This window comes from Rhagoletis pomonella, unplaced genomic scaffold, assembly GCF_013731165.1.
Source record: "Rhagoletis pomonella isolate Grant_MI unplaced genomic scaffold, Rhpom_1.0 Rhpom_scaffold_00001, whole genome shotgun sequence".
NCBI classification, from domain to species: Eukaryota; Metazoa; Arthropoda; class Insecta; order Diptera; family Tephritidae; genus Rhagoletis; species Rhagoletis pomonella.
In genome coordinates this window covers 13,369,118-13,383,869 of record NW_023458555.1, presented here as the reverse complement: position 1 = coordinate 13,383,869, position 14,752 = coordinate 13,369,118, and the positions used below count along the sequence as shown (strand labels likewise).

The following is a 14,752-nucleotide window of genomic DNA, read 5'->3' as shown; positions in this document are numbered from 1 at the left end:
ATTCTGGAAGATACTTTAAAAAGTATAGCGCAGCAAAATATTCCAATAAAAAATTAACAAATGAAATTTCACCAGAATTAAAAAAGTATTCCAAAAATAGACGTAAATTTTTTAGCTGAATACTATAAAAACTATTAAATTTTTTAACCGACTTCAAAAAAAAGGAGGAGGTTATCAGTTCGTCGGAATATTTTTTTTTGTATGTATGTGACCGCATAATCGACTTCGATAATTCTTTTTTCATCGGAAAGGTGGTACCTCAAGGGTGGTCCCCTGCTAATTAGATCCAATAATTGGATCGTGAAGAAATTAACGATAATCTTAAATTTTTATAGGTATGAGAATTGAAGTCGGTTTTGTTTTTTGCTTAAAAATTACTTGTTCGTACGAGTAATTTTGCGTTTGAGTTAGAAATTGTTGATGTATGTATGTATATTTTAAATAAATTACGTTTCGTTATTGTTATTCACTAAGAAAAAATCCTAAAATTTTCAACCTGTTTTGACTTCGTAATTTCCTATTTTTTTGCTTCGCCGGCATTAATGAGTTCCTTTTTTGAAAAACAAAAATTCGATCAGCAAACACCCTGTCAGCGCACTTTAATTAAAATTATCGACGCTGCTTTTAAATCACCACATAAACAAATAAGCACACAGGTGTATGTATGTATGTATGTACAACTACAAATAAGCCAATATGTACTTGTGTGTATGGGTACTTATGTATGCGAAAATGACTACCGGAACGTGTCAATTTCTACAAACATACATAAGCGCATACTTACTTGCTATGTACATACTTATATTTTAGTAAATTGAAATATGTAGTCATCTACATTCTGAATGAATGAATACCGAGTAACATAACAAATATCCTGCTTATTGCTAAGTGAAAATACGTACATATGTTTTAAGATGAAATCGCAAAAAAAAAAACGTGTGAAATGAAAACCAAAAAAAAAAAACACTCACACTACCGCTCTGCAAGCACTTTCTTCTTTCTCTATCTCACCGATTTCATACTACACACGCGCCCGCTATAAACTTATTCACAATTGATCTTTTGCTCCACACGATCAGCTTAGCTCTCCCATATCTTTCTACGATTGTATGTATGTATGTATGAATATATATTTGTATGTATGTATGCATGTTTGTACATATGTATGTATCAATCTTGTACATTACTCATACTCTCTTTCAGCGTAAATTTGATTAGCTATTCAAAGCTATCAATTGCTGCTCAACATTTTTTTTTTTAGTTGCTCTTACTTTTTACATTAAATTGTTTTCTATTTCTTAGTATTATTGTTAGTGATGTTTTCTTTTGGGAGACCCAAATAAAGCATTCATTGATTATGGTTAGTTTGGCCACTCTTACAGGAAAATTTCTCCTTTTAATAGCCCTATCAGTGCCACGAACCCTAAAGGGACACTCAAACAGACGCGGTATTGGAAGTGCGGTACAAGGCGGTACATTGTATAGTATAGGTGTAGGTATAGTTAAAATTATAGAACGGGTGTTTTCTTAAAAATTAGATTTTTTATGTCGCTGTCGTGGAATGTAGACTCGCCCCACAATAGCCCAACTTCGCTCTGGCTATTGCAGCAGGATAAACTCGTACCTGAGCAGAGTAAACGAAGATGTGCCCAACCAGTGTCCGGCATGCGAAGAGGTACCGTGAGTCATGGGGCGGGATCCCCCGAAACCCCGCCCAGCTAACGCTCTTGTCCCTATGGATAGAGCCTGTTGAAGTTGCGCACTTCCTGGGCCTGCCCTTAGCTGAGCGAGACGACAACGTTGATGGATGAGCCGACTTGAGCGGGTTTAGTAGCCGCTACAACAACAGCAATATGCCTCCCGAATAGTAGTACGAAGTCAGCATACACTTCCTCAAAGCTTAAGCTAAGATCACCTACAAAAAACTCGGTAATTTAGAAACCTTTTATTGAAGCCAGGTGGCTACTGGAGGGTAACTTCAATGTCATACCCACCCACGACCCAGTTTCATATCTGGCCAATGGTTATCACTCCAGCATCATTCACCAAAAACACTTTGGGGAATTTGCAGCAACAACAATCGTACGTCTTGCTGGGAAGAAAACTATAGTATGAAGTAATTTTTATTAAACTTTTCAATCGCTTCTTTCTGATAGTAACTGAACTTCAAAGTTTCTTCTACATACATATGTGTGTACATAAATAAGTACATTCACAGTTTTGCCTGTTTATGCTCTTGGATTCACGTCACTCGCACGCAGCCTTTATCAACATTCTATTTATATTTGAAAAAGTTAAAAGTTTTGTTGCTACTATAAAGCTGCGCCAAAGGAATCATAATAGCATTTATGTACTCCTCCGAGGGTCTTATCTTGCCGTCTTTGTAAATTAAGCAATCAAAAACTAACCACAAATATGTATGTACATAAGCAAATACAGTATGTATGTATCTATGTACAGTGACGCTCAGAAGTATTTTCATTGAATTTTTTACGATATTCAAAAAGTTTTTCATGGTATTTTTTTTTTGTGTTAACTTTTTTATAAAAAAATATACATATCTCATTCTTCAACGAAAACTAGGTATATCACAATTTCAAAGTTTGGAGAAAATTTAAAAAAAGTCAGCAAAAATTTTCGTCAAAATTTCAAACTTTTTAATCAGATTTTTTGAAAAATTTTCGTATTAGCAGTTATGTAGCCCATTTAATTTTAGTGTAAAAAAGGAAAAATTTCGTTGTTTTTTTATATATTTTTTTTTTTTGCTGACAGTGTTAAACATTTTCTTTCATACAAGAACATTCGTTATTTGAAAGAAAATGCTCAATACCAACAGCAAAAAAACAAAATTATCAAAATTCAACGGAATTTTTTAGCAACCTAAAATTTGCACTTTGTTGTACTACAATTAAATTTACTATAAAACTGCGTACTCGATTTTTTTTTGTAAAAAATCAGATGGAAAATTTAGAAATCATAATCAAAATTTTCTTTAGAGTTTTAAATTTTTATTTACATGGTTTTTCTTACAAAATGAACTTAATATATTTTTATAGAAATTTTACGAAAAGAAAACATGAAAAACATTTTGAATATCGTAAAAAAAATATGAAAAATACTTTTTAAACTCACTGTACACATATTTTTCGTTTAGTACTCTGCTCCTTTACTTGCGCTGCCATTGCGGATCATAAAGTTTCGAATTTCACAACTTACACTACATCCATAGCTATTTGACTTTCAACACCACCAGTAAAACGAAATGAAAACGATGCCGATATTTCGTGTAGCCTGTGGACGAATTTTTAGTGGTGACGGCGCGACACAAAAGCCTTATCATGACTTTACAATAACAACAACAATGTCAATATACTGCAACAACAGCAACAACGGCAGTATCATTTAACAATAATCGTGAAGAGCGCCACTTGTGATCTCCAAAAAGTACCAACGAAATGCCTGCGAGACTGCTATAGAGGTAAATACCTACGCATTGCCTGGAATTTTGGGGCGTTCTATCTTGTAGCTACATATGTAAGTATGGAGCGATATGTGCTTAAGCAGCAGGAAAGCTAAATATACGACAAAAATACCTACATACACGTGTGTTTGCCTCTATAGATATTTACTTATGTAGGTATGTATGTATGGATGTACAAATTTTTTTTCATGTAAACTGCTTGAAGTAGGTGAGCCAGGTTGGCTCACTGCCTTTCTGCCTGGTCAGAGCGTATTATAAGGAAAATAAATCTGTATGTGCATACATATGTATGTATGTATGTAAATAAAAGCATGTGGTAAAGGTCTTGAAGTACATACATATTTAGGTACACTTTCAAAAATCAGATAAGATAATTTTCAACAAGTGTGTTGTGTGAGCTTTGTTGACTTTAGCGGCCATTCCTGTTGCCTGCTGCCTGCCGCCTTGCGTTCGCCTTACAATCATACTGGCTGCTGGTGTGCACCTGTGCATGTGTGTGTGTGTGTATATGACTTTGATCGTCGTGCTCGCCATCAATCCCCTGTCTGTCACGCCGTGTTTTTTTTTCGAAATTCTGTTTGCGCTTACCCAATACGACCCCTTAAATTCATTGTAAGCAAGCAATTATCGGAGTGTCCATATTTATGGCTGCGTGTGTGTGTGCGTATTCACATTTCGCGTCAAGATCACCCCACTCCTCCTCCCCACGAACGACACATCCTCTTGTAGCGAATCACGTCGCCAATGGAACCTCACGTTCCGCCATGCCACGATCAACGACAACCTAGCGAGTCGTCGCCACTAGCGGTCGCGCAAAGCAAATGACTTTGTAGGTATTTGAGTTGTAAATATAATTGCCTTTTACATTTTCTATGTTTTCAGCTTATACATAGTTTACACACTTCTGCGACCTTTACCACCTCCACACATATGTATGTCTAAAGCAGGCGCACTACATACATAGACAGTCCTAGAGTTTTTGAGTTTTTTTTTTCAGGCAATTTTCTATTACAAACATTTGTGCCTCGCTGTACTTCGGCTGCTATTTTCCTTTGTCTATTCATAACTTTTTCCCCAACTGCTTTACATTCCATTCGAGTGTGCTTTTCACCTCGGTTTTGCTTCGCTCAGGCGCTCCTCATGCGTCGTAACAGCTTACATATTTATGCACATACATACATACATACATCGATCGTTAGCTGGGAATAACCAAAATCCGCCACACGATCACTTGCCTGCCAGCCTGTAGTTTTTTTTGTTCACCTGGGCTCGTCTCGCCTCGCTTCGCTTCGTCATACCTTTTGTCGGCAATTAGCTACTGAAATGTTACCTTCATTTGGTTTCACTGTCGGTATTTTTTGTTATTGCTTTTCATTTAATTTATTTATTTATGATTTTTTATTTTTTATTTTTTTGTGTAGTTCCTGCAGTTGAGTTGTTGTACAATAATATTTTCTATTGATTGCCTTTTTTGGCGTCATTCCGCAATACTCCACACCCTTCATACGGGCAATATTAGTCAACTTAGAGGTGAAATTAAAATACAAGTACGTACATACATACATACATACACATAAATTTTCCTGCTCCCCTTCCCTGACATATGTATATAAATAAATATGTAGATAATAACGGTAGAATACATCTGAATAGCAGTTCCCTACTTGCATAACCAAGTTCGGAGTGGGGCTAGAAGCAGAGAAAAGTACACAATAGGAGTCTCTGCTGATGCTGAGAAGGGGATTTCCCGCCATGAAACCTACTACGTCTTATCTAGAAAATGGCTAACTGTGTGGGAGAACGATGGCCTTTGTAAAATGGCAGAATTTGAAAGGGAATATCCTCTCTTGGTTTTCTCGCTGTGTTTTGTAGTGGACTCCCTGTAAACGGATCACAACAAGCTTAGAATTAGGAATATATCTCGGGGAGTTCTGTGGCAAGACACAGCCAGGCAACCATAGCCTCGTTTACGCGTAAAAGTAAATTGGAAAGCCTCAACCTTTCGATGCTTGGAGGCTTAAATTTCATTCTTTGGAAAGCAATATCCAAGGGTTAAGTACCCTAGAAAGGAAGCTGACGTGAGAAAACCCCACATCGAGCTGTAGGTAAATGGATAGATTTTCAGGACTTTGGCTCCCAATGACTAAACTGATCCGGGATTATCTTTCGAAAGAAAGTACTGAAGCTGGCTGACGTCTGGAGGAAGATCGACCTATCTCGGCAACCAGTTTGAAAACGCCCTATCTCAGAAAACCTTTTAAAAACCGCACTATTTCATAATTTGGTTGAAGAACACGCTGTCTCAGACTTTTATGGAAGAACACCCTGTTTAAGAATTAGGTTCAAAAACGTTCTATCTCAACTGAAAATATATTGGAAATTCTGAAGTAAGGCGTTATTGAAACGTTTTCTGAGATAGAACGTTTTCGACCCGGCTGCCGAGATAGGTCGATCTTCCACTCAGCCGTCGATATATAAACAGCGGAATAATTCAAAAAAGCAAATTCAATTTCAAATTGACTTTGTGAACGCACCTTAGAAGCTTTCAATTTATATTTTTTGAAGCATTTATTCAGTATAAACTGTTGAGTTTTTAATACTGTATCTTGCGCGCCAGCTCATGCTTTATACTTTGCGGATTAAAAGCTTTTAAAATTTAAATATTCAAAATACTTACATACTATATTTTAGTTTTGCTGTGGAACTTGGGGTTAAAACTATTTTTCGAATTCAAATCCAACTCTTTAAGTTTTAAAGCCTAATAATATTTTTTTCGGAACGTGCTTTTTTTATAAAGCTCGTAGCGATTACACTACCTTATAAAGCTTTTGGAAGCTTTTAGCTTAATGTTACTTTGAGATATTTTAACATATTTAGATACATATACTAGGTATACATTTATACTTCGTAGATATCTAAAACTATTAAAAAAATATGTGAAAAACAGAACTGGAAAATAAAGCAGTACCCATGGGGGGTACTCACTCGCCTGTTGTAAAGAGTCGCATAGGTACCATTTGCCTTTCCCGAACTGATATAAAGCCTCAAAGCATTCGGAAAATGGAATTGATAGATATCTACATATGTATGTATACAAGGCGGATTTCCATGAATTTCCTATAGCCATGCATACATCTGCAGTTATTCACAATGAGGCGAACATTCATACGAATACGCTTATGTATAAACTTTTCAATGGCAACAGGAATGTTTCATAATAGAAATGTGCCTGATTTTCCGCTGAACCATAGCTAGATCAGATATTGCACTCCCCTTTTGCGTTTCACTAAAATTGTCGCGCTACATGGAAAAGCGAGTTGGGGCGGCTACCCGATTGAGACGAGCCAAACAGGCAGAAACTAGCCTAGCAAACGATGAACAATGATCGTCTGTTGTTTATGTCTATATGGACATACAAATGTATGTATGTATATGGTTATATTTACTATGCGGATGCATACAAATGTATATATACATATTTTATTATGATCGCCTCTGTTGTATGTATGTATGTATGTATGTATGTTGACTGCCCAGTTGACATTTATAGTTTGCTGCATACCAGTTGGCTGTGTGCGGCTCTACGGCTTTCGATTAGGTCATGCCGCTGCGGCATGCAATTTTTGAGCAACAATGTCGCCGCATTAGTTTCAGATGGGTGCGCGCATATGGAAATGTACATACATACATATTCTTGTAGGTGTGTTCCTTCAAGGCACTCAAGCACACAAATACACGGGCATTTGTATGTAGATTCAAGCATTCGCTTAAATTTTCAACAAATTCTAATTGTTGACTCCAAGTTTGTATATATTTTCTGAGCGAACTTTGGCACTGTTCATTTCCGGTTTGAGTCACTCCAAAGGCATACATACATAAGTACCATCTAATTCAGCTACAAATAGACACTTCGAAATTCCCAGCGTTTTAATGATTTAAAGCATTCACTGAGCTGCAAGCTCCAAAATACCTAAAGTCTAGTTTTTGTGGCATTCCCACCTCCTAAAAAAGTACACTTAATTCAAAACAAATCTTATGCTTCCGTTTCCCAACTCTGTACCCATAGCAGCTGTGTTGTCTGTGTGTGTGCCGAGTGTTTTTTTTTTAGTTTTATTTTTGCTTAACGCTCACGCTCCCTGATTTGAAATCATCTTAAATGTCAAATCAACATCCATCCATTTAATACGAGCGAGTACTCGCGCAATAACTTAATAGCTTAGAAACCTGTTCTATACAGCTTTTGAGCGGCACTCGCCACTAAGTTTAGTTTTTTTTTTTGTTATTCTACACCTCTTCCGTCGGTCGCTACCTTTACTATACATATATGTATTTGCTTACTCGCCTTACTGCCTGCCGGTGTCGCTCATTCCACGTGGAAATGGTTCCTCGTTTGGTTGGTTGTTTAGTGATCGCCGATCGTTGTTCAATGTTCCAACTAAGTAGATGTACATATGTATGTGCATACACCAATGACGTGACACACTTGTTGCAGGCTTTAGCCGGGAGTCCAATTGTTCATTTTACACGAAAACAGTTTTGCTTATTTTAGTAAGCATGTGATATCTATGATGTAGTATATATGTGCATTAGGGTGTACCTATCACTCTCAAAAAAAAAAAATCGGTATTGTTTTCCATCAGATATATAAAGTGTATTATATTTCAAGACTTGTGCCAAAATATTTCGGCAAAATATTAAGATTTACGTTAACTGAACTTATTTAGAAATACCTGCACAAATGGATTTTTTTTATAAACACAGCAATGTAGTTTTTAAAAATATTTTTTCGTAAACATATTTTAAATTTTTATTAGCGGAATTAAGTGAATGAGATTTTTGTAGGTATTTTCAAAAGGATTTGCGTGAGATCCTAATATTTTGCCGAATTATTTTGGCGGTAGTCTTTTTTTGGCGATTCACCCTAATGTACATACATATTTTCATACTATACATATGCTTGTAAGCTGTTAGACATACTAAAATAAAAATCACTTTACATGGCTGAAACACTTGTTCGTGCTTCTAAGAATCACGTATTCACGCCAATTTTTAGCCTGAAGGAAAATTACTTGTAATTAGCGGTTTCTAGTTATTTGCGATTTCTTATTATTTATGTGCTTCCTTTAAGTTATTTTCCTGTATTCCACCGCTTTTGAGTTCTTTGAACATAGGCGTACGTGTTCTGAGGGGATTACCAATGGCAATGCTATGTAAAATCTCTGTAAATCTGGAAAATCACAACTTATTGCAAGTAACAAAAGTCTAGTCTGTCAAGCTCTCGCCACTTAGCTTAAAAACAATCGCTTACGACTATGACAACAACACAAAAAATCCTCATCTTCCTCTTCGCTCGCACTAAGATAACTTTCATACAAATTCATTTGTTTACGACTGTCTTCGTCTTTAGCTTCGCATAGCTTCCACTCTATTTTTAACCTAAGTTGACTCGATCAAACCCTTCAAAGCTTACTTCTCAATAGGATATAATTCTTGGTAACCCTACAGATCGATATATCCTAGCTCTTCGTGGATGATGTTGAACAAAGATGAAAAGGCTTTGGGAACTTTCGAAAGAACAATTCTCCGAAAGATCTATGGCCCTATTCGCGTCGGGCCGGGTACTGAAAAAGCGGCAATGACAAGCAGTAGGACATGCTTAAACGCTAAAAAATACAACGTATGACAATCCGATGAAAAGATGCTTCCACTCGGCATCGGCAGGTAGACAACGAAAGCACCCACGAGTACTATAGAAGGACTAAGTGCAGAAGGGCTTCTGTACACTTGGGAGGAACAACGGGCGATTTTTTTTTTTGTTTAACCCAAAACGACAAACGGTCGTAGTGCGAAAGACAAAAAAAAAATAATAAAATAAGTCCCTAAAAATTAAAAGACATTAAAAAACAAAAATTTGAAAATTTGCGTTTTAAAATAATGTACACAATTAAGAAAAATAAATAAAATAAAAAAAGAAATAAAATGAAATAAGCTCGTAAAAATGCAAGGAAATTAAAGTAAAACATATTTATTTTTAAATCAATAAAAATTAAAAATAAAAAAAAAATAAAATTTAAAAAATTAAAAAAAGATAAACAAAATTAATGGAAAAGAGAAAAAATATAATATTCGTAAAATTAAATGGAATTTAAGAGAAATATTTTTCTTACAACAATAGAATATAAAAATTTTATCTATAATAAAAAAAGTATAAATGTTTAGAAAAACGTTACATATTATTTTCTTTTTAAAATAATAAAATCTAAAAACTAAAGGAAAATGTAAATTAGAAAAAAAACAATAATTAAAAATATGCCGCTACCCCAGATCTCGACCCCGGATTTCTTGAGTAGCGCGCCAGTGCTTTGCTCACTCGGCCATTGCGATTGTCGGAGCAGCGGAAGCAAAATAATATACAAGCGCTTTCTGTCAAAAGAGCTTTTCACCATAAAAGTTGGCAAGGGAGCCATTTTTGTAGAATTTCGTGCTAGAATAAATAAAATCTTTCAAACTGTCTTGTCTTCCAAAAGACTTTTAACTATTTCATTTATTGGAAATGTCTACAAAAAAGCCCAATGACTATTCACAGATAGAGTGAAACTCTCTATCGTTTAGCTCAGTGACTGTGCGCTCTAAACTAGTCTGAAGAAGACCTGATTTCTCAATCAGTCAGCGCTTTCCGATGAAGTACATAGGTAGCGAACCATATGTGGGAGGACATTGAAAGTAAATACATACATGACAGCTGTAGCTTCATCGAACAAGTACACGAGAATTATCTTGTCTGCCTATATGTTGCTTTTCGAGAAATTAGATCTGGTCATCTCAATAAGATTAACAATAAGTCAATTGTAATTGAAAGCTGATTATGAACAAACGTGGAACAGTGACGTTCCAGAGACCATTTTGGACGGACCTACATTTATCGTTAAACCCAATGAGTTGGAAAAAAAATAAAATCTAAGTACAGGTCTCTTAGAGAATGGGTAGCGTAATATTTTGAAGATTATTTACAAAATCCCTAATACTGCAGAACTTTCCAATAACTGACTCATATAAAATGACTCATAAAAGTATCAATAACATTCACAAAAGCTTCACCAACCGCTTAGCTAATTGCCAAAGGAACGTTATGATCACACTCAACGTTCACGGTTTAAAGCAGTTATTTAAAAATACATGTTATTAAAAACAAAAGACATGATACTAAAAGAATTTCTAAGCTGTGTTGAATGCTACAAAAAAAAAACAGAAACAGACAACTACAACAACTGCTACAAAAAAAAAACAGAAACAGACAACTGCAAATGTATGTATAACGAAAAGAGCAGTTATTAAACACATTTGCAAAAAAGGTGTTTTTTATAACAAAAAATCTATCATTTGAATGCCAACACTTAAACGGTATTGAAAGCATTGCACACAATTCACAAATACTGTGGGATAATTATGAAAAATATAATGAAGACATACATATGAAATGATCATTACTCGATACAAACCTGCTTTCAGTCTTGGTTTTAAGTAATCAATGTTTATGTGTGAACCTAAATATTTTTAGTTGGCTGCGAAGTGTGGTGAAAACATGTTGTTAGTTGTGGGTGTGATTTGTGTGTGCATAACCACTGTCAGTCAAGGTATTTAGAACGTGGGAACTTATTGTTGGTGTTGTTATAGTCACTTAAAGTGGCTTGGGTATTCATAGCTTGATTATTTATTATACATCTTTATGCACATACTTAAGTGTATTTTAGAAATATTTTTTTTTTGCTTATTTATCAATCTGCATGCAGGCCGCAAATTTTAATTGCAAACCCACCTGTTAGCTGTTCTTTGATTTTAATATATTTGCGTACTTTCTATGCTTTTATTCTTTGCTTGTGTGTTTGCCATTGCATTTGTTCGCCTTATCAGCGCGTAGGTTTTGTTTTTTTTTAATATTATTTTTAAAACACTACTCGCTTCGCAATTAATTATCTCTTTGATATGCATTTAAAAAAACATGTGTGCCTGTGTTTTGTTTTGTTGTTGTTGTTGTTGAAAGTATTTTTTTGCTATGCTCTTTCGCGAATTTCTTGTGCTCAGTCAGTCGTTCACTGATCGCTTGCTTATATATATGTATTTACTCTTTTCGCCACGCTTTCACGCACAATCTCACGCTTGCTCAATTGCTCGCTGCAACTTGCGTGCTGCTCATTTTACTTTGGCTTTTTTTACATTAACTTTCACAGCTGTTTTTTGATTTGAAATTTTTGTATATTCGCTGAATGTCCCTTGTGTATTATCAGTTTGCTTCGCTCAAATTTTCTTATCAGTTAGCTGCTCACTACTTTCAATGATTTTGCAATCGGAGCTACATCCCATTTCCTTACCGCTATTTCTAGAGCCTATTTACCGCTTCGTTTAGCTTTCAACTTCACTTTCCTTAAATTTCCTTCCGTGGTTCTCATCCGCCTTTCCTCCACCCTGTTGGCTCAGAAGGCATTCCTTCTCTTTCTCTTATTTTATTAACCGTTTTATCGCCCCATCCTTCAAGTTTCAACTTCACTTTCTATCACCCTTTTAGAGTCACACCAAACCCCCTCTGTTATTTTGCAGGGATCGATTTGCCATGAATGATTCACGATATGTATATTAGTGTGCCTCACAAAAAAAAAAAAAACAATCGGTTATTCCACCGGAGTTATACGTAAAGTTTATAAGACTTCCACCAAAATATTTCGGAAAAGTATTAACATTTAAACGAGCCAGACCGATTTGAAATGCATTTTCAAAAATCTCAATAATTTGATTCCGTTGATAAAATTTTTAAATATTTTTAAGCAGTATTTTTAAGCTTCAACTCTTCTATAATCTTTGGTGATGTTTAATAAAAACTAATATTATTTATAACAAAAAAAAAATGATTTTTGGAGGTATTTTCTAAAAATTTTTTTGTAGGGAGTGTGATACACCCTAATGTACAAGTTTTTTTTTTTTGTGGAAATCACTTTCATTTCATCTTAATTTTTTTGTTGTACTCGTATTGTGTGTTTGGTGCCGTAATCGTGTTGGGCTTTTGCGTCGTTTCGCTCTGGCTGCCTTGTCGCAGTATTTACGTTTTAGGGGCTCTCCCACATGTGCTCGCTTTTCAGTTCGATTTCGTCCACTCAGTCAGCGCATTTGGCCACCACCTACAAATTTTACGAGCTGTTTTTTTTTTCCTTTCACCGCCTACTCAATTCAATGCTGCTGTGGTCAATGAAAAATAATTTGTTTCCTTTTAATAAAAAATACCTTTTGAAAAGTGTAAAAAATTTACAGTTTCCTTTTCTTCTCATTACAGGAATATTTGAAAAACATGTACAACGTTTGAAAGGAAAAAAAGGAAAACGGACTATTAATCGGCTTGTAATCGAAGAGGAGACACAAAAGTGACGCATCATAAAATTTCGGCAGCTGCTGAAAGGCTCAAGAATTTCTTGTATCCTTATAACTTAGAAGGCACTGCAAAGATCTATCAAACCCAATTGCGACCGTGCTGTACACCACGCATTGGCTAATCAACGTTTCTGCTGGCTACATAGCCATAGGCTGGCGCAATTACTCACACATTTTTCAAACATAATTTTTGACTCCTCAGCGTTGTTGGTGGGTTGTGAGTAAATCACAGCCAATCATCATCATATATAAAAAAAAGGCTTACAAATGAAGATGGCATCCCAAAGATTTTGCCTTCGATGGAATAACCATCAAAGCAATTTACTATCTGTATTCGATCAGCTATTGCACGCTGAAACGTTTACGGATGTCACGCTGGCCGTGGATGGACAATATTTGAAAGCACACAAGGTAAGTGTTTGGATGCTTTTTTTGTTAAGAAATTAATTTTTGGTTTTCTCATCACCCCCCCCCCCCCCCCACCTAGATGGTTCTCTCCGCCTGCAGTCCTTACTTCAATGCGCTATTTGTCAATCATCCCGAAAAACATCCCATTGTCATATTAAAGGACGTACCCTATTCCGATATGAAATCCCTGCTTGACTTTATGTATCGCGGCGAGGTGTCTGTCGATCAGGAACGTCTTACCGCCTTCTTGCGTGTCGCCGAATCGTTACGCATCAAAGGTTTGACCGAAGTGAATGACGATAAACCGTCACCGGTCGAACCGACGCCACCGCCACCACAGCTACAACGCATTCAACCATATTTGGTGCAACAACAACAGCAGCAACATCAACGCAGCAAATCACAGAATAGCCTATTGGCTGGCGGTTCAAGCGCTGGCGCTGGTGGTTTGGCTAGTGCCGCTGCATTGGCTGCTGGTGGTGGTCAACAACAACAACAATCGCTGCTTAGCTCAGCGCTGGCCTCGATGCCGAAACGTAAACGTGGCAGGCCACGGAAATTGTCGGGCAGCTCGAATGGCACCGGCAATGATTATGATGAATTCGAACGCGATGGCATGATGAATGTGAGTGAAGGTTGATGGTTGTATGGAGGAAAATTGAATAATTTCTAACCTCTTTTTTTTTTTTGTTTGTTTATTTTTTCCTTGCAGGACTCCGAGATGGGCGATTGCAAAATGGGCGATTCATATTCGGGCAATGATGATGGCTCGGATGATAATCAACGCGATTGTGGCGATATGCGCGACCCTAGTGTAAGTAGACGGTACTTTTATATTAAAAAAAAAAAACAATTTCTACATACTAAATTTTAAACTGGTTAGACAGCAGTTGACTAATTTTTCAACGGTTAATGGGAGGGATTAAAGGTTAATCGGTATTAGAAAAAAAACAAGTTGAGCAGGAAATTATGACAGTAGTATTTTTAATCGTGTTTGTGGAGTTTTTTTAAACGTCGTTTGAAAAGATTTAAAATGTTTAGCTATTTAAATATGTACATATAAAATTTTTAGCTATATTTTGAAGAAGAATTACGCAAATAAAAGCCTTTAAAAAAGTAATAGACGAAATATTACACTAAAATAAGTTATCACGTAATTTTATTTTTAAGTGCAACTTGAGCACAACAATTATTTGACATCAAAATGCATAGAGAACAACTTCAGTTAAAAATAGAGCATCGAATATCTGCCTACTATGGAAGAAAAAATTTAATGCACTTTTAATTTCCCATTTGACGAGCTGTACAGTATTGAAGGGTATACTGGAATAATAAAAATTACACTTTCGTGAAAAAATTTCGTTAAAAAAAAAATGCACCTTATTTAATTTTGACTTATGCCACTTTTTCAAAGATAATTGCTAATTTATTTTGTACTTTTCCATA

At 35.8% G+C, this 14,752-nt stretch overlaps 1 protein-coding gene across 1 annotated transcript in view; it reads left to right on the top strand.

The window, feature by feature from the left end:
* Nucleotides 1-14,752, top strand: part of LOC118736228 (protein tramtrack, alpha isoform-like) — a 66,934-nt gene that overhangs the window by 45,896 nt on the left and 6,286 nt on the right. The window contains exons 2-4 of the mRNA XM_036466341.1: nucleotides 12,804-13,309; nucleotides 13,386-13,931; nucleotides 14,019-14,131. Coding sequence (XP_036322234.1) covers nucleotides 13,166-13,309; nucleotides 13,386-13,931; nucleotides 14,019-14,131 — 803 coding nt within the window. The 5' untranslated portion in view covers nucleotides 12,804-13,165. The remainder of the gene's footprint in view (nucleotides 1-12,803; nucleotides 13,310-13,385; nucleotides 13,932-14,018; nucleotides 14,132-14,752) is intronic.